This window comes from Xiphophorus couchianus, chromosome 2 (assembly GCF_001444195.1).
Source record: "Xiphophorus couchianus chromosome 2, X_couchianus-1.0, whole genome shotgun sequence".
NCBI lineage: Eukaryota > Metazoa > Chordata > Actinopteri > Cyprinodontiformes > Poeciliidae > Xiphophorus > Xiphophorus couchianus.
In genome coordinates, this window is record NC_040229.1 from 12,047,934 (window position 1) to 12,074,205 (window position 26,272).

The 26,272-nt window shown below is 38.2% G+C and overlaps 3 protein-coding genes and 1 non-coding gene across 14 annotated transcripts; 3 read left to right on the plus strand and 1 right to left on the minus strand.

Moving 5' to 3' along the window:
* The first annotated feature begins 476 nt into the window (after positions 1–476).
* LOC114134309 (protein FAM180B) lies at positions 477–1,565 on the plus strand. 2 transcript variants are annotated; one of them, XM_028000832.1, is made up of 3 exons: positions 477–616; positions 784–842; positions 940–1,565. In XM_028000832.1, exons 1-3 carry the CDS (start codon positions 550–552, stop codon positions 1,285–1,287), a joined length of 474 nt encoding a protein of 157 aa, XP_027856633.1. In that variant the 5' UTR covers positions 477–549; the 3' UTR covers positions 1,288–1,565. The 2 variants fall into 2 exon arrangements, with proteins under 2 accessions (XP_027856633.1, XP_027856641.1); XM_028000840.1 differs by having other exon boundaries at positions 478–616; positions 770–842.
* On the minus strand, positions 1,362–13,147 carry ddb2 (damage-specific DNA binding protein 2). 3 transcript variants are annotated; one of them, XM_028000799.1, is made up of 12 exons: positions 13,129–13,147; positions 7,885–7,955; positions 7,659–7,793; positions 7,456–7,565; positions 5,994–6,185; positions 5,367–5,533; positions 4,103–4,202; positions 3,656–3,833; positions 2,951–3,096; positions 2,604–2,759; positions 2,467–2,512; positions 1,362–1,821 (listed from the first exon to the last, which is right to left on the minus strand). In XM_028000799.1, exons 3-12 carry the CDS (start codon positions 7,783–7,785, stop codon positions 1,565–1,567), a joined length of 1,479 nt encoding a protein of 492 aa, XP_027856600.1. In that variant the 5' UTR covers positions 7,786–7,793; positions 7,885–7,955; positions 13,129–13,147; the 3' UTR covers positions 1,362–1,564. The 3 variants fall into 3 exon arrangements, with proteins under 3 accessions (XP_027856600.1, XP_027856611.1, XP_027856620.1); XM_028000810.1 differs by lacking the exons at positions 5,367–5,533; positions 13,129–13,147 and adding an exon at positions 5,685–5,830 and having other exon boundaries at positions 7,885–7,975; XM_028000819.1 differs by lacking the exons at positions 5,994–6,185; positions 13,129–13,147 and having other exon boundaries at positions 7,885–7,975.
* A 560-nt stretch (positions 13,148–13,707) lies between these two features.
* Positions 13,708–24,483, plus strand: kif23 (kinesin family member 23). Of its 8 annotated transcripts, XM_028003552.1 has the most exons (25): positions 13,708–13,859; positions 14,090–14,156; positions 14,289–14,417; positions 14,797–14,902; positions 15,325–15,461; positions 15,556–15,668; positions 15,756–15,926; positions 16,071–16,115; positions 16,879–16,991; positions 17,260–17,381; positions 17,492–17,594; positions 17,672–17,751; positions 17,823–17,942; positions 18,018–18,162; positions 19,053–19,214; positions 19,318–19,484; positions 19,569–19,742; positions 19,855–20,013; positions 20,062–20,124; positions 21,106–21,531; positions 21,677–21,910; positions 22,852–22,940; positions 23,703–23,781; positions 24,088–24,158; positions 24,241–24,483. In XM_028003552.1, the coding sequence occupies exons 1-25, from the start codon at positions 13,846–13,848 to the stop codon at positions 24,254–24,256; spliced, it is 3,105 nt and encodes a 1,034-aa protein (XP_027859353.1). In that variant the 5' UTR covers positions 13,708–13,845; the 3' UTR covers positions 24,257–24,483. The 8 variants fall into 8 exon arrangements, with proteins under 8 accessions (XP_027859353.1, XP_027859330.1, XP_027859339.1 ...); XM_028003529.1 differs by having other exon boundaries at positions 19,855–20,124; XM_028003538.1 differs by having other exon boundaries at positions 19,855–20,124; positions 21,106–21,522.
* Positions 17,038–17,135, plus strand: LOC114137784 (Z30 small nucleolar RNA). The gene has a single exon (XR_003594102.1). It is a non-coding gene; the product is annotated as a Z30 small nucleolar RNA (small nucleolar RNA).
* Positions 24,484–26,272: the final 1,789 nt, after the last annotated feature.

Below are 26,272 nucleotides of genomic sequence, written 5' to 3' on the forward strand. Positions count from 1 at the left end.
CTGTTTGGTGAAGGTGTGTTAAAAACATTAATGAACAAATGGTATGAAGAAGAAGTGGAGTTAAGCAGTTTTGTCAGAATTTCCTCCCTGGTAGAACTGTTGCCTGGAAGTCAGTCTAAGAGGTCCTATTTAGGTTATTATTATTATTCATATTTTCATGAAAACTTCTGATCACAATACTATGACTTAGAATAGATTGTCTGGGATTGCTTTCTTCACTACAGTTTCCACGTGATGTTTTTTTTTTCTCCCCTGAAATCTAAGGATGAGAACTGAGAGAAGAATTCAGATTTTCCTTACCTGTGCTTGGTATTCAGATAAAAATATTTAAGTGAATCTTTTCACTTTATTGTGTTTTGCAAGATAAAGAATATCTAAATTAGAAAAATTTCCACAACCTAGACTTGCTCCAGAGGAGCCATCTGGTTTCTGCCTGTTTTCCAAGTTGAAAAAAAAATCTGTGGTATTCAGGGGAAGTTTTCTTCTTTCCATGAGTGGAGAGGTAGGGCAGATGTTGCTTTTCCTCTTTTTGTTCTAATCTAGAGAGGCATGAATCCACAACTAAGACTCTGGCTCCCAATTATTCTATGGCTTTGGCTTGGTCAAGTGCTGCAAGGTGAGTACAATACATTCTGATAGTTTATGCCATTACACTAAGGTAATTCATGTGTTGTCCAGTTTGTATTGTAGATACTGAAGTAATGACAGTTATAATGGTAAATCAGCTCAATTTTTAGCAGTAGTATAATTAAATCTATGACGATTATAGTTTTTCCTCTTCAGATGTGGCAGCAGGCTCAGGTCCAAATGCTGATCTCTCCGATGCAAACCTGATGTTTGAGGTAGCTTTATGTCCGACCTCTACAAACTTTCAGATAACTAAAGCATCTATGCCGTTTTTTTTCTGTGGTAAAAACATATTTTCTGTATTCTTCACAGATTTTACTGAGTGGGGTTGAGTTAAACAAGGATAACAACGTTTTCCTGTTGGACGAAGAGCTGGCATCGATGAGGAAAGGACGGGAATTCTTGTCTCAGATCAATGACGGCATTCCAAGGACTCTGATCTCGACAGAGCTCATGATAAAGACACAGGAGGCTCGTCGGAAGTCTCCTCTGACTCGGGATCAGTTTGAGAACCAGGTTCTGAGTATGGTGTATTCTGCTCTGCAGGTTGGGGTCCAGAGAAACAAGGAGGAGCGAGAGGTTTGGGGTGGAGCGCTTATCCAGCTGGCAAACATCACCACCTATGACCTACGGGGAGGTTTTCTCTACAATTATGCTTAAAGGAATCATAACGACGGAAGCTTGGATATTAAAATTATACAGGAAACATTTTTTTAAAGAAATATTCAGCAATATACGAATGAAGATATTTATTATTTTACAGTAGAAAAAGTGCAGGAAAAATGTACACAGCCCTGCAAATACGAATGGTTCATATAAAATACGAACCATTTTATATGGTTTGTATTGTTTGTCAACATGCAAACAATCCCTGATGTTAGAAACACAAAACACTAACAGAGAAATGTACAAAAATAAACTTAAATTTCTCAGCTCTCTACAGTTTCCTCTTCTGAGTTTGTTTTTGTTTGGTGCACCCGGTTTTGGTTTTGGTCTCGGTTTCTTCCAGAGAAGCTAGCTTTTTCTTCAGCTTTGCATCCCCGGTCGGACCCCTCCGGTCTCTGCCGGAGCGTTGCTGACCCCTCCGCTGACCCCTCCGCTGACCTCTGACCCAGTCTGCCGACGTTTCCTCAATCGGTTTGTGTCGGCCGCTGACCAGCGACTCATCGTGGTCCCAGATCAGTAGTGTTACACCTGAGAGCAATCATAAGAGAGTTTTACTGCTGAATTCAGCTTTTATTCCTCTTAAACTTTTTTCACATTTATTTATACTGCACTTCACAAACTGTAATGAATCTACTGACATGAAAGCATAAAGTAGTACATAACTGTGAAGTGAAGGAAAAAACTGATGATTTTCCAAAATTTTCACAAATATAAATGTGGAAAGGGCTTTATGTGTCATCCATCCCCCTTTATTCTAATACCTCTAAATTTAAATAAAATCCAGTGCAGCCAAAAGCCACATAAGCGCTGCAGAGATCCACAGCGCTTGTGGGAAAATATTAGTTATGTACGACTAGATGGCCGATTCTGGCCTTGGAAAAAAAAAAAGTGACAAAAGGACTTAGAGGAGGATAACAACCCTTAAGATATATAAACAGTTACAATTTAGAGATGTAGACTAAATCATATTCATGTGTCAAATTGAACCAAAACAGATCTTATTTTCCAAAAAGAATGAGCGAATTATACCCCCAAAGCCAAATATGATTATCCTTCAGTTATTCACTACTTTGTATTGGTGTGTCGTATAAAGTATCCCAATAAAATCCACTGAAAGTTTGTAGCTTTAATACAACAAAATATAATTCAGGTGTAACTATGAAGATAACTCACCCATTCCAGATGCGATGACGTCACCCATTGGACTGAACTTGTTGATCTGCAGAAAAAAAACAAAAAGAATCTCTTGGTTTAAAAAGGTCCTGAATTAGTTTATTTTAACTTGACTTTTTAAATTAAGTGATACTCACCGATTTGATCCCTGAGGCAGTGGAGTCATACATCTGAAACACCAACTCTCCACTGTTGGAGTCAAAGACGTCAATGGACCTCTGATCTCCGGTGCAGATGCGGTCATCAGGGTATCGGCCCGCCACAATCAGGTCATACAGGGGATGCCAGGTGGCCTACAGAACAATCCGTCATTATTTTGTTGTCACAGACAGACTCTCCTAAAAAAAATATATCTTTCTACAGCCATAGTGCCCAAAATAAGATTTTTTAGTCATAAAACCAGATGGATTTTTTAATCAAATGTTTATAAAGTCGTATTCTCCTTTTATTCCCACTGAAATAAACTTGAAGAGAGACAACAAACCTTGATGGGTGTGAGGTGCTGAAACTGCCTGTGTGGGTGCTGAATGATGTGCTGAGGCTTCGACCAATCAGAGGAGGAGTACACGCGGATCTGGTCGTGCTGATCTGTTGTGAGCAGCTTGGAGGCGTCCAAAGGGTTGAAATAGGCTGCAGTAGATTAACAGAATGGGTTCCTTTAGGTTTTTATCTCTTAATAAGGTCCTAACTTAAAATTTCTTCAAATATTCGCTCTCATTTCTTATATTAAATCATGCTGAGAGATTATTTGCTCACAGCCCCTTGAGAAAAAGCAGTTTTTTTTTTAAAGATATCTGGTATAAAGTAAACTAGAATCCAAATATTTATCTGTACTGAATGAAAATATTATTTTTAACCATTTAACAATACTTAGTAAAACCTCTTCCTTTAATAGGTCAAAAGTATTTCTATTAGCTAAATGTTAGAATAATAGAGAATTTCTGTTATTATTAAACAACCCCAAAAAATTCAGAGTTCAGTTGTTTCTTTTATCATTTGTTTTGTTTGTTTTATTCCCTCTGGGCTAAAAGCAACACTCTGGAATGAAGCCTGAAGAATTTTAAATCAATCTAAAGATAATTAATTTTTCCTCTGATACTTGACATCAAAAAGGTTGTATTGCTTCAGTATGAACCAGACTTATAAAGAATTAAAAAATAAAAGTTTACCAAAGACACAGAATTCCAACCTGAGTTGACGGCTTTCTCGTGAGGCATTTCGTAGAGGAAGCTCTTCTTGTCCTTGATGTTCCTCAGATCCCAGAGCTTCACCGTGTGATCAACCGAGGCCGTCGCCAGCAACCAGTCGCATCGGGAGTTAAACTCTGCGTGTGTCACTTTGGCTTTGTGCAACTTACTGCTGAAAATCTAACAATTAAACAGAGCAAATGCAACAAATGGTTTTTAACATAACCATCATATTTCTCTTGACTGGAAGTAATACTGACTTTGATTTCACCAAATGTCTTCCTTCTTCCTGAACATGAACAAAATGATTGATCTAGTTGCTACCAATTGCAGACCTTTTACGTCTTCAATCCTTTGCTTTAAATAAATTCTCAACTCAGATTCATTTAGTGCATTCAAAAATAAAACAATTTTTAGAAGACTGCTGTGAAATGGCTGTAAGAACAAACCTTTTTCCCATCCAGACCCAGAAGTAGAAGCTCTCCCATGTTGTCCCCAGTCACAAGCATCTGCCGACTCACAGACACGTCGACACAACAGTACCAAAAGCTGGGAAAAAAAGAAGAACCATTTGGAAAATGTAAGCAATAATCAGCAAAATGGTGTCATATGCGACATTTGTGATAAATAATAGTTAAGAACATTACATCAATTTAGAAAGTTACAGAATTCTGTCTACTCCGTTATGTAACATTCAACCCCCCAACAAACTTTTTTATGCTTTAGTACTTAATCAAACAAATCAATAGAAATAAACTAATATGTTTTGAGGTTTAGAGAATGACTTTTAGACACAAAAAACAAACTAACTTAGGATAGCTTATACACAAAAAGAGCACAAAACAGAAAACTAGAAAAGCATAAACAGCTTGTACTGTGCCTCACAAATAATATCAACACAACTCTTTAACATTTTGTGATATTGGAGCCACAAACCTTTTACATAAAAACCAAAAGTAGCGACTCGACTTGTTGAGTAGCTCCTCTAGATTTGTCATGGGCCTTTTGTTGCTTCAAATAATGCTCTCAGCATGTCATTTAAGGAGGTCAGTCATGTCTTGGTGGGTGTACCTTTTTGTATTTTCAGATTATTTATTTAAGGATGCACTTATCATGGATCTTTAAAAATTTGAACCTGACGATTCTGGCCGATAGAGATTTTTCTCGGTATCCGACACTGTGACAGAGTTGCTCTAAATTGGCAACTTAGCAACTATGAGGTGACTATCAGTTACGACACTTTCATGGAAGAGCAAAAAGTGACAGAGGCTGATTTTCAGACCTTTGTGGGGCTACACAAGATCAATTTCACATGTAGGTTTACGCCAATTACCCCAAATCAAGGAAATCTGGCCGACCAATCAGCCAATTTATCAGTACACCCCCAGACTGATTGGTTGTGCTAGACGTTCACAGAAACTTAAAGATTAAAATACACAATATATACTTCATAGAGGACTTCTGAAAATAATTTGTAGCACTGGATTTTAGCTATCAGAAGCACAAATATAAATAAAAAAACAGAAATTGCCAAAATGACGGTTCCACTTTTAAAAAACTTTAAATTTAGATATAGTTGTTGCAACACATGAAATCACCGCAGAGATTAGTGGTTGTAATGTGACAAAACAAAAATAGTTCAAGGCTTATAAATACTTTTCAAAGGCAAATGTTGCCACTGTCAAGCATCAGTCTTCCTTTCAGTTTCCTCACCAAACATTGTGGTGATCATGACTGCAGTCTTGTGTTCTGGACAGCAGGGTGGGAGTGTGGCCCTCAAAGCTATGCAGGGTCAACTTCCCCTCACCAGAAGCCGCATAAACTCTGGAGAAGTCTGTGGGGCAAAACTTCATCCCGCCAATGAAGTCTCCCGCTCCGTTCTGCACACACAAATACAAATGCAGGCCAATAATGCATTTGCTTTGCATGGAAATGCTTGAATCTGCTGGGGGCCGCCTGATAAGAAGACTGATGCTAGACCGAGTGAGCTTACAGCCCTGATGGAGAAAGAAAAAGGCCTATTAGTCTTACTTCAGGGAGTCTGTGGATGTAAACACTGTTAGGGTTGTCCCACTGAAATCCTGCAGAGATGTTGTACCGCCCATAGACGAGGTGAAGAGCTGACCGGGATTTAACAGGTTAAACTTCATGTCTGTTACTGAGTCTCCAGCCCCCATCTAAGCAGAGAATCAAAAGAGGTTGTCGAAAGGCACATCAAGGATGCACACTTCTACAAATCCACCTACTATCTTTAGCCACAAAAGGATTGCAGATGATTATAAAGAGCAGCAGGACCACTCCATGCTGTTGAGATAAATCCAATCAGACACATCAACTCACCCCTCGAGTAAAGCTTTTTGTTTCAGACTTCTCAAAGTCCCACAGAAAAATGTCCCCCCCTTTTGAGGCTGCAGCCACAGTGGTGGGATGAGTGGGGTGCCACTCCAAGCAGGTGATTCTGCGATTAAATGGACTGCTGGCGCCATGAAAATGGTAGGATGACAGAGATCGAACAAACGGCTCCTGGAGACACTGCGAGAGACAAAACAAGTTTTGTTGTGGGGTTTTTTTAAAACCAGATTTTCATTCGGTATGCCGCAGAACGCCGCAGGAAAAATCCAAGCCAGGCCTAAACATGTCTGCTGTTACAGGTCTTCTCATTCTCAACTACATTAATCTCTGATCATCCCTGTCAGGAATAATGTTGTGCATAAATTTACAACCCAAATAAGATCGAGAGGTATATAGAGTTTTTCAAGGCTCTGTACAACACTGGAAAAACATCCCTCAAAATTGTATGCAGTGAATAATTTCTGCAGGAATTGGATAGAAAGCCTGAAGGAGAGAGACAAGAGGCGCACACAAATGAGATAATGAGGTGAGCATTTGAAATCATACAATCATAAATTTGATTAAAAGAGAATGAAAACATCCAATTGTGTGGAAATAAATGTATTGTTAATTATGTCCAATGACAATTTTCTGACTGGCTACAGGTAGCTCCAATTTGCCAACAGTTCAAACACCATGCTGAGAATATCTTCTCATAATCCATAACACTTCAAATTTCGAAGAAAATGTGCTACAGCAGCACAAATTTGGCAAACAAATTGCCCCTGTAGTTTGTTCTTGTTTTTATCAGAATCAACTGCCATCGGTATTCCAAAGTCATGCCTGAGTCACCCCGAACAGTTTTCAGAACGAAGCCTCTCAGCTTTTAGGTCACACATTACAGAAGTTTTACTTTCACTCCACTGGCTTCCCGTCCATTTAAAAATAAATGGTAAACTTTTATTATTTGGTTTTAAAGCTCTTAATGCCCTTTCTCCCTTTTATTTAGCTGAGTTGTTGCTGCAAATTGCTCATGCTGTAAGCATGAACAATTTTTATACAGGCATAGGACTGCTGTTACATTAAATGAGGTTTATGTGTCTGGCCCTATCAAGTAAACGCAATAAATAAAACTTCTTTAGTCACACCAGTTCTTTATGGTCAGATGGTCAACATTCCCTCACTGCTAGACAAAGATTTTCATTTTTTTTAATATATAACAAAGCCTAAGATGCTTCTATTCAGGCAGGCTTTTAATACCTACAAAATGTGGTGGCACTTCCAGTTTTATGTATCTTGTCTTAGTTTCCTTTATACATTTATTTTGAAAAGCACGTTAGTCAGCAATGCTATTGATGTGTAAAGGGCTACATAAAGAAACGACTGACTGCCACTAAAGAGAAATTAGGGATTATTTGACCCCTACATACAGACTGCCCTTATTGATCCTGAACTAAGCAGAGATGTTTACCTGTCTCATCTGAGAGTGCAGACTCTGGCCCAAAGTACTCCTGTATATGTAGTGCAGTATACTTCCAGGGCCAGTCTTCCTGTGGGCTCCTGCAGAACTGTAAGAAGGCCCTGCAAAACGAAGAGACCCATTCATTCAGCTACCAAAACTAAAACAACACTGGCACAATGAGTCACCGAAGTCGTCCAATCGATGCAGCACACCCTCTTTAGATGTTTCTCCATCTATCTTGTCTCGCAGTTTTTTACTCAGCGACGTGTGTTCTGCAGCTCCTTTCTTCACTTTACTTTTCGATCCATTTGCCTGTGACTTGGTGGGCTTGTTTTTCATTTCTCAGCCTGTTAAATCGACAACACAACACGAGAAGAGTAATTTGACTCGACAACAATCAATCTGCCTTCACGCATAGTGTTCGAAGCCGCTGCTTACCTGTGGTGGTCAGCTGGGAGAGCTGGATGAACTGAAAAATCAACATAAGAAACTTCTGCGTTTGCGTAACACTGCACTACACGTCTTCTTCTTCTTCTTCTTCTTCTTCTTTAGATTTTAACGGCAGCTTGCATCCAATTATGTTGCACTACTGCCCTCCATTGACTCCTACTACCTACTCCTCAAAGACTCTTAAAAATCCCAGTGTCTTTTAAAAAACGAAAAATCTTCTTTTTCCCCTCAATATTATTCAGCTGATCGATCACCTTGTCAAATTTCAATTCCCTACTAACACCTAGTTCTGTTTTTAATAATCTTCTGTGACTTTCGTATTTCCTACATTTAATCAAAACATGTTCCACTGTTTCTACTTCATCACACCATCTACATAAACCAGTAAGGTGTTTCCCCATCTTAAAAAGAGTTCCGTTTAGGAAACTATGCCCAGTTCGTATTCTATTTATAATTATCTCTTCCCTCCTGTTTAATCCTCTGATCCTTTCTACATCGACTGTTTTTTGTATTCTAAATAAATGTCTTCCTTTAATTTCATTTACCCACCTATCTTCCCATATCTTCTTGCTTTCTTTCCAAATTATACTTTTGCCTTCAGATTTAGATAACTTTATTTGCATAACAATATCATCTTGTTTAATTGTCTCCTTCGCCAGCTTGTCTGCTCTTTCATTCCCCATAATACCTACATGAGCAGGAGTCCAGAATAATACAACATTTTTATTTTGTTCACAGATCCTATGATGAACCGCCATAATCTCATATAAAATATTTTGATGATTTTTTGTACTTCCCTTTCCGATACTCGTCAACGCAGATAGAGAGTCACTACAAACTATTATTTTATTCCTATTAGTTTCCTCCACCCATTCTAAAGCTACTAAAATAGCACCTAGTTCTACCGCAAACACACTCAAATAATCAGATGTTCTTTTTGAAATACTAATCTTTAATTCAGGAATCACTATGGCTATACTGGTTGCTTCACTTTTAGGGTCTGTCGACCCATCCGTATAAATTTGCAAATATTCAATATATTTATTCTGCATGTGATTATAAAATTCTTGGCAAGTATCTAATGTTTTCCTTTTCCTAATATTTGTTAGAGTTCTGTCTACATTAATATATTTCCAAGTCCATGTCGGTCTCAAAGGCCACAATACAGTTGGACTAAATTCCTTATAATATACATTAAAAATTTTCGCTCTATTATCCCCAACCCACCCAAAACTATCCATTTGTTTCTTTCCTCTTTCCCAACACTCTCCTAATAATTTCTTAACCGGGTGATCTGCATTATGTCCCTTTAAACTTATCCAATAATTTACCATTAGCTGCTGTCTTCTAATGCATAATGGCATTTCTCCCGACTCTACTTGTAATGCACATATAGGTGTTGATTTAACTGCCCCTAAACATATTCTCAGTGCTCGGGCTTGAATAACATCTAACTTTTTTAACCTAGTTTTAGCTGCTGATCCATACACCACACTCCCATAATCTATTCTTGATCTAATTAGAGACACATATATATTTCTAAGGGAATCGAAATTTGCACCCCATGTCAACCCAGCTAAACACCTCATAATGTTTAGAACCTTTTTAGTCTTCTCCATAATATGTTCTATGTGATTTCCCCAAGTTAGTTTCTTATCAAAAACTACTCCCAAAAAACGAAACCAATCAACCCTTTCTAACTCTTTCCCATATAAACACAACTTCTTATCAACCCCTATTTTTTTATTTGTGAAAAACATTACTTTTGTCTTTTCAATTGAAAATTTAAAGCCCCACTCTACTCCCCACTTACTCACTTTATCTATACCTTCCTGTATTTTAACAATAAGATGGTCCACATTTCTTCCCTTTTTCCATAATGCTCCATCATCAGCAAAAAGTGACTTACCAAAACCAATGGATATTTCTTTAAAAATATCGTTGATCATAACTGAAAATAATGTTGGACTTACCACACTTCCTTGAGGGGTTCCATTTTCTATTTTACATATTTCCGAAAACTGACATCCTATTTTAACTTGAATATTTCTATCCCTTAAAAAATCCCATAACCAATTAAACATATTACCTCCTATACCCATCTGATGTAATTTAATCATTAACCCTTCCCTCCATAACATATCATATGCTTTCTCCACATCAAAAAACACAGCAACAACAGTTTCTTTATTAATCTGAGCTTTTCTAATAACATCCTCTAAACATAAAATAGGATCCATTGTTCCTCTCCCTCTACGAAAACCACTCTGATACGGAGCAATTAAATGGTTTGACTCCAAATAATGTGTCAATCTCTCATTCACCATCCTTTCCATCAGTTTACACAGATTAGATGTTAAAGCTATTGGTCTGTAATTTACAGGGTTACTCTGATCTTTCCCAGGTTTCTTCAACGGAATAATAATAGCTTCTTTCCACTTACAAGGCAGTCTCCCCTCCTTCCAAATCTTATTGAATAAAATTAATAATTTATTTAAAACTTCCTCACTTACATGTTTTAACATAATATAACACACCTCATCCTTACCTGGAGCACTATTCCTAGTTCTATCCAAAGCTCTTTTTAGCTCTCCAATAGAGAAAGGATAATTCATCAGATCATTATTATTCTTCTTTCTTCTTAAGATTCCATCGTATTCCTTTTTAGTTCTCTCCCTTCCCTCCATTTCATTACCTAATAAATTTTTACCACTATGTATCTCCACAAATGTTCTCACTAACATATCAGCCTTTTCCTTGTCAGTTACAGCTACTATATCATTTTTATTTAGTATAGGATAACTCCATTCCCTTCTATCTCCTCCCATTTTTTTGATCATCCCCCAAACATCCCCTAGTTTTGTACTACTGCCAATTGTGTCACAGAAACCTCTCCAGTATTCTCTTTTTGTGCTCCTTATTGTTCTCCTGACTTTAGCTTGTGACTTTTTATATTCAATTAAATGTTGAAAATTATGAGACCTTTTAACCAATTTAAATGCTTTATTTCTTTCTCTAACTGCTTTCCTACACTCTTCATTCCACCATGGAACCAACTTTCTCCTATTTTTCCCTGATGTTTTTGGAATAGCCTCCTCTGCAGCAACTAAAATACCCTGACTAATCACTCGGTTCATACTTTCAATACTGTGATCATTTTGAACATTTAAAATTTTCCTATCACATAGGTTATAAAATACCTCCCAATTTGCTTTCTCAAATATCCACTTCCCTCCTATCATTTCAGGCCTATGCACCTGGCCCATCCTTATTTTGCTGATTATAATGTAGTGATCACTACCAAATGACTTATTTTTAACTTGCCAATCACATAGTGGAGCTAAACAGCTAGAAACAAATGTCAGATCTAGTACAGATTCCTTACCTGAATTTATATCAATTCTTGTCTTCTTTCCATTATTCAAGCAAACCAAATTATTACTATCTAGAAATTCTTCTAAAATGTTCCCATTATAATCTACTTTTCCACTACCCCATAATGAATGATGTGCATTAAAATCTCCACACCAAATAACATTTCCTTTCATATCCATCTCTTCAAGTTTACTTACCTCAAGCTTTTTACAAGGATTGTAAAAATTTAAAACCAACAGTACCTTCTCTTCCACCCATATTTCAGTTGCAACATACTCCAAATCTCCTTTTCTTCCAATAACTTTATACGGAATACCTCCTTTAATCAGAGAAAGACACCCTCCCCCATTTCCTTCTTCTCTATCATATCTAACTGCAATATATCCATCCAATTTGAAATCCAAAAAAGGCCTCAGCCAAGTTTCCTGTATACAAATTACATCAGGTTTTTCTTTTAATTCATAAATAAACTGTTTAAAATCTTGCCCATTTGACAGAAGACTCCTCGCATTCCATTGCAATATTGAGACTATCCTTCTTGGCTTGCCTGACTACACAGTTCTCCCCTTATGTCCTCCCACCGAATATTCTTTAAGTCTAAACTATGGCATGCTGCCTTTACAATAATCTGAATCCTTTCCGTTTTTGATTTCACATCCGATGTTGCATTTATAACTCCTGCAATAAAAGTCACCATTTTCTTTTTTTCCTCTTCAATTTTCTTTTCAACCATTACCATAATTTTTGAAATTACTTGCTTTTCTCCTGATAGAGATTTCTCAGGTTGTTTCTCTTTCTCAACTACTTTACACGCTTCTGCATATGTTACTTTCTGCGTAACTTTTGTTTTCTGTATCACTGATTGTCGTTTCATTACCTCGCATCCCCAAAAAGCGACACTATGCTCTCCTCCACAACTACAGCACTTTGGTTTAACTCCAACTCCACATTTACCATAGTCATGGTCTCCAGAACAACGGGCACATCTCTTTTTACCTTTACATATTTTTGCAATATGGCCAAATTCCTGACAGTTGAAGCACCTCACTGGTTTGGGCACATATTCCCTGACACTAAATCTTATCAAGCCAAAGAAAACCTCCCTTGGCATTTCTTTTGTTTCAAACTCCAGCAACACAGTTTCTGTTTCAATCTTCTCTGTACCCCTTTTCATTCTCCGTGCTCCTTTTACTTCCTTGTTTCTTTCTTTCAGATTCTCAATTAATTCCTTCATATCAACACTTAACGGCACTCCTGTTATGATTCCTTTGCTTTCATTATTTCTTTTTTCACCCACTTTAACAACTGCTCTAATTTTGACTTTACATACCCATCCAAGCTTTTTTGCCTTTTCAACCTGACCTTCAGAATTACAGCCAATCAAAAGATTTCCGTCTCTCAGTACTTTAGCATGTTTAATTTCCCCAACATGTGTCTTAAGTGCTTTTGTTAGTTTAAGTGGATCAATCTTCTTGACTCCTTCTCCTTCATCAAATCTTATTATAATGTTCAGATTTTGTCTTTTTTGTGCTTCTTTTCCTTCCTCAATTCCTTCATTATCAGTGTCTTCAGTGCTGTCCTCATTTCCTTTTTTTCTCTTTCTTTCAGCAGCTCGCTGCTTCTTTCCACCCTTTCCCACCAATTCCCACTCTTTATCTTCATTCCGACCACTCCTTCCTTCCTCGTCACTGCACTCCATACTATTACAGTCACTTCTTTCCAAATCCAACGTCGTCATGTTCCGAATTAAGTCGCATTTAACACCGAAGTTCAGCGAGCTCCCGTTTCAAAAACCGACCGGCTACACCCTGCACCAGCTCCGCCTAGCCGTCAGCTGATCCACCACGTTTTTCAGCCCTGCACTACACGTGACTTCAGGTTTGTGTTTTGTAACCTCTGTGTCATACAGTCGGAGAACAGCAGGGGGCGCTGGTTAATCAAGAACAACTTCACTGGATGTTGGGGAAAAAAAAGACTACAAAAGTGACATGATTTATTTTTTCAAGATTATTGCCTTTTTTTTTCTTTAAAGAAGAACCAACAAGAATATTCTGAACCTCTGAGAATATTCTGAATATAAAGGCTGTTAAAATGGTAACTGAAAGCAATGTGTTTATTAGCAATCTAAATTTCGTATGGCTTTCGTTGTTTTAACTTTTATAAAAAATGGTGAGTCAATATAATAATAATAATAATAATAATAATAATAATAATAATAATAATAATAATAAAGTAGTACATATTTCTGAAATGGAAGAAAAGTTATACATTTCATAGTTTTTTCTTAGCTGCTATTTATCATTTGCTAGGTTAGCCAGAATGCTCAACTTGCTACATCAACACTCGGATGTTTCACATAATTTTTTTTCTGCGGACTTCACATAGTTTACATTTTTGTCTGGTGTCGTCATACACGGAAGAAGACCAGCGGAAGCACGTGTTCTTGTTCTGGGATCTTATTGGCTCGTTTAGGCTTCTTTTCAAAACGTTCCGTCTGAGATTAAGGCGGAGGGAAGATTCAAATTTAGAGCAACAGAAACGGTCAAAACTAAAACAGATTAACTACTCTTTACAATGAATCGACAAGCGTAAGTAGGATTTATTTTTCCCCGCACGTCGCCTTTAGGGTTTGTTTCAAATATGCTTTGTGTTATCATTAAATGCCAAACTATTGATTTACGGAGTTGGGGAGACTTTGATGACTAGCTTAGCTGTGGGATAGTTAGCAGAGGAGCCAATCATTACCGTTTGCTTTTATGAACCACTAAAAGTAGCTACGACGGTTTGAAATGTAATCAATTTTATCCTTGACTATCAGGAAATGTAAAACGCCCCGAAGGCCTCCTCCTAAAAAGCCTCCCAACAGCCAGAGAGACCCAGTTGGGGTAAGTATCCCAGGTGGATTAGCGAGCATTTCAACATGGCGGTCTAAGAAAACAATGTTTCTGTGATCTTATTAGCGTCTTTGGAGAGTCTTCACTGTATTCTGTAAGAAAAATAATTTTGATCTATATCAGGTGTATCTACGTGTGCGGCCTCTGGTTGCGGAGGACGAGGAGTGCTGCATTGAGGTGATCAGCAGCTCCACCGTCCAGCTGCATGCTCCCGAGGGCTTCAAAGTAAACCGCAATGGGGAATATAAAGAGGTAACCAGTCCAGCCATGCAGGTGTACCTTTAAACTACAGCAGCTATGCAATATACGTGGATTAAATGTCAATTTTGGATGACTCAGTTCAGCAAAGTCTGTTTAAAACCTCTTTAGAAATGCTCTTTGGCCTAAATTATGTGCATGGTTTTTTTCAAAAGCTGTATCTTGCCTTTTTTTATTTAAAGAAAAAAATCTTCAAATACTTTTACCAACTCCAGACTAGAAGATTAAACCATTTTAAGCCTATCAAACATGTCTGATTCTGAGTTTGATGAAGAGCACAGCAGGCTGTTCACATTTATTAAAATTGTTTTAAAAATGTATGCTTTTGTATAATAAAGTAAATTCATATTAATGGATGTGTTTTGGTTTTTAGACACAATACTCCTTCAAAAAAGTCTTTGGAGTTTCTGTGTCGCAGATGGAACTCTTTGAGAACGTGGCCAAACCTCTTGTTGTCGACCTCATTCATGGGAAAAATGGTAAGAGCACAATATAATAAATTGTAACATGCAGAAATCAGAGGTGTCTATAGAAGACTAGAGCTGCCACCAACGCATAAGAAAATTACAGCAATATCACATCATAGCACAAAAACTTTACAAATATAAGTATTACAACAACACAGTATATTCAACAATCTTACAATATAAATACATATAAATGTATTTTTAATTATTTATTTGACACTTGTATAATAAATGAACACAATTACCAAATATAAATATTATTGATGCACAATATATCCACACTAACATCAGTAATGTAACATGATATAGCTTTTTTTCTTTTGGTAGCTCTACGCTTCCACAGTTGTCCATCTGTTTCTGCATTATGAAAGCATCAGATTTCTTTTTCTCCTTTTTAAGTTCAGTGTTTGCTGATGATGTGCTGTTTGCTGCAGGGCTGCTCTTCACATACGGTGTCACGGGAAGCGGGAAGACGTTCACTATGACTGGCTCTCCAGGTCAGGGGGGACTGCTGCCACGTTCCCTTGACATGATTTTCAACAGTGTTGGCCCCTTTCAGGCCAAAAGATATGTAAGAGAGCAGTACACAATGATATCTTTCAAGTCCACATGACTTGTCATTGTATTTCCCTAGCTTTATGTTTATTGGAATCTCCTCTGCTCAGATTTTTAAGACTGATGATAAAAACAGTATGGAAGTTCAGAGTGAAGTTGATGCTTTGTTGGAGCGTCAGAGACGGGAAAACAACTTAACAGTTCTTAAAACTCCCTCTTCCAGGTAAATCATGTCATGCTAGGAAAAACAAAAGCTGTAATCAACACTATAACTAAATATTGAGGTTGTGTGTAATTTCCTACTTTTTAGACAAAAGGTTGACCCTGAAATTGGTGACATGCTGAAACCAGAGGAGACCTGTAAAGCAGACGGTGTGGATGAAGACAGCTGCTACAGCGTCTTTGTCTCCTACATCGAAATCTATAACAACTACATCTATGACCTCTTGGAGGAAACGCAGGAAGACGCGATCAAGCCAAAGTAAGTGTCTAAAATAAATGGACGTACAGATGTGCTTGAAGTGTATGCTTGAGCACTATCATTCTAGAGTCTCTGTGAAGATCTTTAATAGTTTCATGACAGAATAGCTGGAGGAGAAAAACTGTTGTCTTTTCTTTTTGCTAGGTGGAACGGTGGAGGCACACCTGTGCGCCAGAACACTGAGTTCATGTATGTGGCCAGTGAATGCTAATCTAGTAGACATCAAATTAGCTGCATGATCAGGCTAAGCTGTCCAGTTGAACACACATGTAGACGAGAATTCCTTAATAGTGATTTTTGGTATTTCAAAATATTTATTGGCCACTTAATTTGTAAAACAGGAGTCGATGTTAACTGGATTCATTATAGGGGAAAATATATAAACACTCAATTATTTTTGGTTTTGGCTAAAACTGCCCTAATTAAAGTGATTACTAATTAATTCTAGAAAACAATGTATCCATTAAACTAGAAAAACAGTAAATTGCCATTAAAATGTTTCCCTGGAACCTCTTTGAGTGATCTTGTAATGTCTTGTTGAAAATGTAGAAATTGTGGACCATTTATAGAAGTTTCTGTCCAGACAAGTATGAAATTTGTCATTGGAACATGTGCTGGAGCCCTGATTATGAAAGATTACTAAACAATGACTCACTATTTAAATCTGAGGACTGTTGATTTTTCAAGTTTTATCTTCTTTTCGTTTCATTGAACTTTAGAAATCCCTACATTCCCTACATGACTCACTTTCTGCTTGCAGTCTTTGCTTTGTGTCACACGTATCTGTAAACTCATGCTTCTTGCCGCTCTATCATTATTTGTGTCTGAAACTTTCCCAATGCCTACCTGTACTTTGTGCTCCATGCTCTTTATGTGTTGCATGAAAAACTGTTCCTCTTCACAACAACGACACAAGAACAATTTATCAAATTTTTTTTTATTACTACTACAGACCGCCTCAATCTAAAATCCTTCGAGAGGATCAGAACCACAACATGTACGTTGCCGGCTGTATGGAGGTCGAAGTCAAATCTGCTGAGGAAGCATTTCAAGTGTTCTGGAGAGGTGAGCGTTTCTGTCTCTGATCCACAAATGTTTTTAGCTACAGATGCTGCAGTGATGATTTCTAGATGTGACTGACCTGGAATTGCTGGTCTCCGGGTTGGCTCTGTTCAGGAAATGACTTGGGTTAATCTTCTCTCTGAGCGGTTTCAGATCTGTTGCAAAAGATAAATTTTGTGCAATGAATTATTGATATCATTTAACTTGCACATTAATATTCTGTGTTTGATGTTTTATTTTTGTGTGTGTAACATTTGATATTTTTTTGCAGGTCAAAAGAAGAGGAAGGTTGCAAACACTCGGCTGAACAGAGAGTCGAGCCGATCGCACAGTGTGTTCATCATCAAACTGGCTCAAGCTCCTCTGGATGCAGAGGGGGACAACATTCTCCAGGTTAGTTGCAACCACACTTCTCTCAAAGTTCAGAACATATTACAATATCCACCTGCTATTAAGTTATCATCTACGCAGTTGATTTGGATTTTCTCCCTTTTAACCGTCAGGATAAGAACCAAGTGAGCGTCAGTCAGCTGTGTCTCGTTGACTTGGCAGGAAGCGAGCGCACTGGTAGGACGGGAGCTGAAGGCACGCGAATACGTGAAGCAGGTTTGTTAAACATAAATGTTAGATTAGATAAGTCATCTAGAAATCTTTTGCTCAATCTAACAAGTTTTTCTATGCAGGAAACATTAATCAGTCGCTCCTGAATCTGCGGACGTGCCTCGAAATACTTCGGGAGAACCAAATGTACGGCACCAACAAGGTAAGTGTTGCCAGATTGAAGCTAAACATTTCCATTCAGACCATGCAGGTAACGTAGAACGTCTGTTGTAGATGGTACCATACAGAGACTCCAAAGTCTCCCACCTGTTTAAAAACTACTTTGATGGAGAAGGAAAAGTCCGGATGGTTGTGTGCGTCAACCCCAAGACGGATGATTACGAGGAAACGCTGGCAAGCTGATCCGACGGATTCTCTGCTTCCTTCTGAAGATGTTTCTGTTCTCTAACAAGCTTTCTGTCTGTGCAGCTGGTGATGCGGTTTGCAGAGATGACCCAGGAAGTAGAGGTGGTTCGTCCGGTAGACAGGCCCATCTGTGGGTTCACTCCGGGACGCCGCCATAGGAACCAGGCGTTTCGGGAGGAGATGTCTCAAAGGGTGGAGGACCGCGGCGGTAAGGATGCTGCTTGAATATAATTCTAAAACCTTATTAGACCTGGGTGATAAGGTTTAAAAATAAATTATCCTGATGAATACATATTTTTATACTAAATCCAATTTTTCTTTTTCAATTAATTTTTGTTTTTGTCTTAAAAATCCACTTTTTTAGAGGTTTAAATTCTGGAGTAATATTTATGCATCCATTAATCTCTGTTCATACTTTTTATTCATCCATCCATCTTATAGTATGTTTCTTCCATAAGTTCTGCTTTCAAAGCCAACTAAGAACTATATTTATAAGGGGCCATTTCCAGAATGAAGAACTGGACTTAGTCTGAAGGAAGTCTTAATTCACACCAAGAGCTTTTGGACAATTTCATGCTTCCAATTTTATGTCAACAATTTGGAGATGATACTGTCTTGTCCCAAAATGACTGTGCACAAAGTAACTTCCATAAGGATATGGATAAGTAAGTTTGGAAGACCTTTACTCACCTAGAGAGAGTATAAACCTCACACTGATAGAACGTCTATGGACTGAATTGGAGAAGAGCCTGAGAGCCAAGCTGTCTTGTCCAGCATCAGTTTCTGACCTCACAAATGCTTTTCTAGAAAATAAACACAAATGTATATCTGCAAGGGGTGGGTTGGCATCATATCAAACTCCATGTAATGAAAATAGGATGTTACTCTAGTTCTTATATGAATACAGGTGGGTCAACACTTTTCGCAACATAGCGTCATAAGCTCATACTACAGAAACTAAAGGCTAAGAGGTTTTGAGTTTTTAGATTGAAATCATGTTGATCTTTGGCATAATGTATATAATCCCTGGATTGCTTTTAGTTTTCCATGTGCTTAATCATAAAATGTTAAATTGATGAATTGGGCGTCTTCCTTCAGACGCGATGTCTGCTCTAAATGGCGTGGTGCTGAGCCTGCCACCTCTGCCCACATCTGAACTGACTGACCCGAATGATGAGCTCACCATTCCTCGGCTGGTTGAAGCGCTGCAAAACAGACAGAGGATCCGGCAGATGATGATTGAAGAATTCAACAGAGCAGGTGAGAACTCACAGCTCGTCTGTCACAGGTCAACAGTTTTTTTTTTTTTTTTCTTTCTTTCTTGTTTGTTTTGTTTTGGCTCACCTTCCATATCTTATTTTAGCAAGCAGGATGAAGTCTATGCTGCAAGAACTGGACTCCAACATCATTTCCAAAGAGAATGTGATCCTTGAACAGAATGGTAGACTTGCAGAGAAAGACAAAGTGATGCATAGCAACAAGATGGAGATTGAACGTTTAGAGAAGAAGACCAAAATGCAAGAACACAAGGTTCTTCTTTGACTTATAATCCCTGGACTCCTTTGACACTACTGGTTTGTAGTTTTTTTTAACTCTCTCACATCTTCCTTCCAGATTGACATCCTGCAGAAAACGACTAAAATCTATGAAGACGACAAGCGTTCCCTGCAGCAAGAGGTGGAAACCAGGGGGCACAGGCTGCAGAGAGAGCTTTCTGAGAAGAGACGCATGGAGCAGCGCATGCAGGGCATGGTCTCGGACACACAGCATAAGTGGGAGAAAGAGTGTGTAAGTTGTAACAAACATATCATCACCTGTGCGTTGCTTCTGGAGCATTGTTAGACTGCAGTGATATAATTTAGTGTAATGATGGCACTTTAACATTGGTAATGTTGCGCAGGAGAGACGAGTGAATGCGATGCAGCTTGAGATGCAGAACAAGCTGTGGGTGAAAGACGAAAAGCTGAAACAACTCAAAGCTATAGTAACAGAGAGCAAGACTCCTGGTCGCCCCGATCCCCAGCCGCGTCAGCCTCTGCCTCAGCGACCGTCCAGGGAGGAGCGGCCGTCCAGGGAAAAGCGGCCGTCCAGGGAGGAGCGCAGGGAGGAGCGGCCGTCCAGGGAGGAGCGGCCTCCATCAAAGAGATCAGCCTCACCGCCGCCTGTTCCGGTATGTAGTCAATTAAGTACTTTGCTCCTAAGCTCTTTTTATTATTGAAAATTGTTTAAGATAATGAGTATCACTGACTTTTCTGATGCTCTTTTGCTTTTTTCTAAGGTTCTCGCTGTAAGATTGTGCAGGTGTAAGGGATGCAAGTTATCGATTGTTAATCTAAAGTTGATCGACTAACAATTAATGGATAACATTTTCTTTATATCAAGAAGGCTGACTGTCTTTTCATAACATAAAGGTTCAAATTTTTCATAATATGCCAAAAAATTATTACAATTTAACAGTTTGTATCAGCTGTATTAAATACTCTAAATACAGAAAATTGTGTTTTTTTCATATTAACTTAGACATGTTTATAAAATATAACAAAACGGGAACCTCTTAAGTTGCTGTATAGAAAAATAAAATATGAAAATAATAAAACATATATGAAACATGTCATTCTCCATAAACAGAGATGTTGGTACAGAATTGCTGTTTGTAGTTGCTGTTAAAGGGAAATTAAAACGTTACTCTATGAAGCGTGTTAACTCATGAGAACCCTCAAAATAAACTTTGCTTATTGGCATAATATACGACAGGGTTTTAGGGGCCACACTAAGAAAGCAAAATAATAATAAAACCTAAAAGAATGAAATTATGATATTATGACTTAAGTGCCATTACGGTGAAACTTAAGGAGCTTGTCGTTTACCCACACCCGACTCCGTTTTGGACCTTTTCAACTGGCTCAGCTTAAGGATGACCAGTGGCGCCCTCTGCTGGATGGCGGCCAAACTACAACATTAAAAAGAGCTCTAAGCTGTTATTAATCGATTGGGACTCATTTTAATCTAATAAATAATTAATATACAATTAATCATGAGTTGATTAATTGTTTGGATTCCTAACAGGTGTCTATTTGTTCTAATTATTTTTTTAAATGAATTTGTTCTTTTGATCATATCTCTTATTGTTTATTTCCATTTTGTTCCTCAGAGTCTCGATGAGTCTTGTCAGAGTCTCGACGAGTCTTCTCAGGGTCTCGATGAGTCTCGTCTAAATCTCAACGAGTCTTGTCAGAGTATCGATGAGTCTCCTCAGGTCAGTCCAGTGCCAGGGTCACCTGCAGTCAGAGCCATTAGTGATGAGGAGGTTGAAATGAACCCAAGACCCACATGCCCCATTCCCAGCAGCAGTTGTTCTTTATCAGTGGCCAATACTGTCACCTTACTGGAGCAGGAGGCGACTCCAGATGAGGTTTTACGGGCCTCTGATGTCCCCAAAAGAACCCTGTCTCCCGCCGGCTCCCCAGCCTGCCGAACCAAGAGAAGGGCAGAGTGCTGTAGTAGACGGGAGGCCTGTCTCCCCTCTCCCATTTTGCTCCTTGACGTCATAGAAGAGAGAAGCAACAGGGTCAGTGAGGTAGTTGCAGCAGCATCAGGTTGAAGAATTTAAAACTAGATTCTCCGCTTGTGGTAGTTAAATTTCATGTTGTTCAGGGGTAATTTAAAAGTGTTTCACATGTCTTTTGTTTGTTTTTGAATTGTTCTGCTTGTTATCCAATCAGACGACCACACCGGTGCGGCCTCGCCACCGCCGTTCCCGTTCTGCGGGCGTAGAGAAATGGGTGGACCACAAGCCGCCCTCCAGCCTCGACTTGGGGACGGTCCTGCAGCCGGTCATCCCCAACGCCATCCAGGTGTCCGCGCCCAACGAGAAGGCCCTGTCCAAGTGCGACAGATATGTGTTGACGCACCAGGAGGTCGCCTCTGACGGCGAGATACAGACCAAACTCATCAAGGTCAAGTAAAATGTAGCATGAACTTAAAGATTTACTTATGTTTACTTTTTACTCAGGTTGACTTCAGTTTGAGAGAATTTTACTGCTCATTGCAGTGAAATAAAGAGCAGATCTGTAAAAGAATAAACAAATAAAAAGATGGAGGAAATGTGGAATTATATGAACAAAAGAATGAATGTAGATAGAAATGAATCGGTATTCATTTCTGCATGCATTGATTAAATTATTGTTTCAGTCATGTTACTTTTTGTTTTGTATAGGGGGGTGTATATCCATTAACGTGTGAAAATAAATTTTTTTCAAATCTATTCTTTATTACAACCTATATGTCCACATTTCTTTTTTTTTTTATTATGATTTTTAGATGTTCAATATGTAAACCTTTCTACACATTTTTTATTTTCTTTAAACTCATCCAGGATAATTAAGACATAAAAAAATATGTTGCCAGTTTTTTAAGCTAGATGAAGTTGAGGGCAAATTTCAACTAGCAAGGTACGATGTATCAGCATGAACATCGGTATCGTCTGATATTTGAATTTTTTTTTTAACGGATCAGTCCAACTATTAAAACTAGGCCAGTATTAGCAGATATTTATTGCTATTTGTTGCTATTTGAGTTTCAGAAGTGGATCTAGAAGATTAATGAAGTTTTATTTTTTTGTGTTTTTTTTTTTGCTTTAAAAAATTGCTGAGCAATGGGATCAGTTCTTTTTTGGGCGAAAGCAATCTTATATTATCAGGAGAAACCTTAAGAACTCTGAACTGCAGAGAAGCAAATTTACATTTGACCATTTTTGTTTTTGTTGCACAATTCTTTTCAACACTTTAATTAAATAATCTCCTACCAGGTTAACTGATTGTCTGTCTGTATCTTGGAATATCTGAGTTTATATTACTATTTAAAGTTGGTTCTAACCTTATTGTTCCTAACATTTCAGGGGGAGGTCATTAAAACCAGAGGCGGAGGCCAATCTGTTCAGTTCACCGACATCGAGACGCTTAAACAGGAGCTCGCCACCGTCTCAAGGTGACGAAAAAGGCAATGGCCCCTACAGTATTTTAGTGCTCAATATTAAGACTGCAAAAGGCTTTTGGGCTATTGTTTTCAATGCAATGTATTTATGGTCATTGCACATTCTGGAAAAGTATAGAATTGCATTTCATTATTTTTCAAGGTGACTGTTATTTATTTAAAGAGAAAGTGTTTCTAAACTTTAGTCCTCATTCTGTTATCTAAAAGACAAAGTTGCATACCTTAGCAAAGGTATGCGAAACAACTCTTTCAGTCATCTTTAGTAATTGTAGGCTAAATGTTCCGATTTGATAAATGTTAGATTATAAATTACAGCTGATTTAACTCTCCCAGATCTAACCGCGAACCAGTGCACTTCCTCAGCATCATGTTGTTTCATAAATTTGTATATAAAAGAGAGGTGATGGAACCAAACAGAGTACATTTTCTTTGTACTCCAATGTCTGGGACAATCTTTCAGATATGATGCTGAAAAAGTGTTGGAGCCATGTGGATTCATGGTTTGTATGGTCAGATCTACAGTAAATATGGCCAGTTAGATGAACTCACTGAGGGCAGTCCTCGTATAGATGATGGTGGCCAGAAAATGTGATTTAACTGCAATCAATATGGTTATCCCCAAATCCAACAATATGGTAATTGCATATTTTCTGATGTTACGTAGCCATAATTCAATTTGAATTTTGTAAAGTTTAAAGCATTTTTAGTGGAGAAAATGCTAGCTTAACAAATTTCCGTCACTGTTTTTCTGTGAAGCCGAAAAAGGAAATCTTCAGAAGGAGCTGCTTCAAGTGGAAGTCAAACAGATGGTGCTTGGACTGATGTGAAGACACGGGTAAGTGGAAAAAATTTAACCACCGTCTTTATTTAGTCATCTAATTTTGATCTAGGATGAAGATGAAGTTAAAAAAAGGTAGCAAGCAGCAGCTGCTGCATTTCTGTTAGTCTGTTTTCTTACACAGCAAATATTGGTTAAATGGGAGGAACTTTGATGCATATTAAAAGGCTGGACTTTACCCAGATAATTTTAAACTCACTGATGTAGCAGGAACCAAAATTTATCCCTGTAATGTTTCTTTTTAAATTTTCCATTAAAGACTTTTAAAGCTTCATTTCGAATCCATTTTTCTTTTCTTTCCAGTGCTCTGTGGCCTTGGAGATGAGGGCCGGGTCAAACATGGGGCCTGGAGTTGAGCATCACGGGATCTCAAAGTAAGCTGTCAACAACATAATTAACAAGAGATCGTTTTATTGACATTGTAGGAAATGTCTGATTCACTCTGTTCTGTTAAAGGCGCAGAAAACCCTGAAAGCTGCTGGTTGCTCCGTCAGTATCTCCTCTCTCCTGTCCTCACTTGGCTGCTGTGCAATACTATGAACTTGTATTTTGTATTTGGCTCCTTTTCTAATATTTATGCTTTTTTCATGCCTTTTTTAAAATGTGTATTTGCAAAGGATTTCTAGACATAGGTCACTAAAGTATTCACAAAACATTGTTGATATTGGTCTGCCACTCACTATTTGTTTAAATTTTTCATTCTTTTCTTTTTCAACACTACATCTTCATATGTCACAGCTGTGGCTGGCAGCCAGCTCAATGTGTTGGGCCAGAAAACTAGGCGAACACAGATCAGTGCTGACAGCCAGGGACTTGTCATCTGGCCCATCGCTCAGACATTCAAGGCTCACCAGGCTTTACTGCTTTTTCATCTTACATGAATTTCCCTTTGGGAGAAAGCTTTAACTTACAGAAGGTGGGACTTTGGGGCGCTGTTGTCAACCGTCAGTGAGCTAAGCGTGATATCACTTTGAACAAAACATTGGTTTTGGTCGGGGAGTTTAATAACTGGCTTTCCGGAGAGGAACCTGTTCCAAAGTAGCTTCTGCTAGTTTAACATGGCATGTTAATCTGCTAGTAACATGTCCATGTTAAACTAGCAGATGTCCAGCGGCTTCTCCAAGCATGCAGTGAAGAACACAAGATTTTCCTGGAAAGAAAATCATGTGTACGTTTGGCTCAATGCGAGTGGTCGCAGTTTATTTATTCATCATTTTATTTTAGTAAGCATAAAGTTACTTATTTGAAGCAGAATTGCATAAGACAGTTATGCATTACGTTAAGCATTTCAGTCTGAACATTTCACTACATTCAAGCCATTTTTCTTATGAACAATTACAGTATTTTGGACTTGAACTCAGTGAAGTTTTTTATAAGGCTGTAGGCAGGAGTAAACGTGAAAGAAGATTATGATTTTGGATTTGACTGATTATCTGTTTGCCGCAGCCTGCCACTGAAAGTCAGCAGGGAGAGAGGATACTTGGACAGTGCATTTATTGCAGCATGTAGTTTGTGTTTTATATATGTGTTGTAAAAATATAATAAAAAATAAGAGTTTTCAGTTAGTTTTTAAAAAACTCCACTGCGTTATCAAAGCGAAGCTACAGGGGCGAACTGTTCCATGGTTTTGGAGCCACGACTGAAAGGCCATGTGCCCCTTAGTTTTTACCCGACAACATGGAACAACTAGAAGATTCTGGGTTTGGAGTTGGAAACCACGGACAGTAGAGTGTTTAGTTCAATATCTGGGCTGCTAAAAACACATTAAAAACCAAAGGTATTGTTTGAGATGGCTGTCTAACCCACTAAATTGCTCTGGTGGGGTTGATGAGAGCATGAAGACATCACTTCTCTGTAGTAAACTGTCAATGAGTCAGATTAGGAGAGACTAGAACCAAGGGGAGAACATTACTCTATTTTTATAGTACTAAAGAAAAAGGTTTCACTGGTATATGTTTAGTTAATCAATAACCTTTTAAAATTGTTGTTTACATGAGCAAAGCACAAAAAGAGTGTAAGAGTGTTCCTCTTAGTTTAGTCCGAACATGGACAGAAACTAGCTCTTATAATTAACTCAATGACTTGAATGTGTTCTTACTTGCTGCCAAAATATTTCTTCCATAAATGTACAACTGCAAAATCTCCTTGGAAACTCATCAGAAATTTTCTGGAAATGAAAACAGAAATTCATTGTGAGGGTAAGACGAGTCCCCTGTTGGCTTTTGATTTTTATGATATAATTGTCCACAGGTTGTTCAAAACAAAGAAACTTGGAATGGATACCCCAGTTTTAGTTTTCACACCTTTTTTTATTGCTGCAAGGACAGTAGTTAACAAAACACATTCCACCACTTTGGCTTTTAAGCAGTAGAAAGCCATTGCAGTTTGAAACACACCTTTCAGGGGACACAAAGAAAACTTTAGGAAGAGGGAGCGCTGGTCAGATGAGACAAAATTGACGTTTTTGACAGCATGCAAAACTCTGTGC

Excerpts from the sequence above, each read along its gene's own strand:
- ddb2 (XM_028000799.1), bottom strand. The coding sequence starts at position 7,785 with ATGAAAAACAAGCCCACCAAGTCACAGGCAAATGGATCGAAAAGTAAA. Across the intron at positions 2,760-2,950 it reads AGCACCTCACACCCATCAAG|GCCACCTGGCATCCCCTGTA; the intron begins GTTTGTTGTCTC and ends ATTGTTCTGTAG. Across the intron at positions 2,513-2,603 it reads CTGCCTCAGGGATCAAATCG|ATCAACAAGTTCAGTCCAAT; the intron begins GTGAGTATCACT and ends TTTTTTCTGCAG.
- kif23 (XM_028003529.1), top strand. Across the intron at positions 15,927-16,070 it reads GAAGACGCGATCAAGCCAAA|GTGGAACGGTGGAGGCACAC; the intron begins GTAAGTGTCTAA and ends TCTTTTTGCTAG. Across the intron at positions 18,163-19,052 it reads AAGGGTGGAGGACCGCGGCG|ACGCGATGTCTGCTCTAAAT; the intron begins GTAAGGATGCTG and ends GTCTTCCTTCAG.
- LOC114134309 (XM_028000832.1), top strand. The coding sequence starts at position 550 with ATGAATCCACAACTAAGACTCTGGCTCCCAATTATTCTATGGCTTTGG. Across the intron at positions 617-783 it reads GCTTGGTCAAGTGCTGCAAG|ATGTGGCAGCAGGCTCAGGT; the intron begins GTGAGTACAATA and ends TTTCCTCTTCAG. Across the intron at positions 843-939 it reads ATGCAAACCTGATGTTTGAG|ATTTTACTGAGTGGGGTTGA; the intron begins GTAGCTTTATGT and ends TATTCTTCACAG.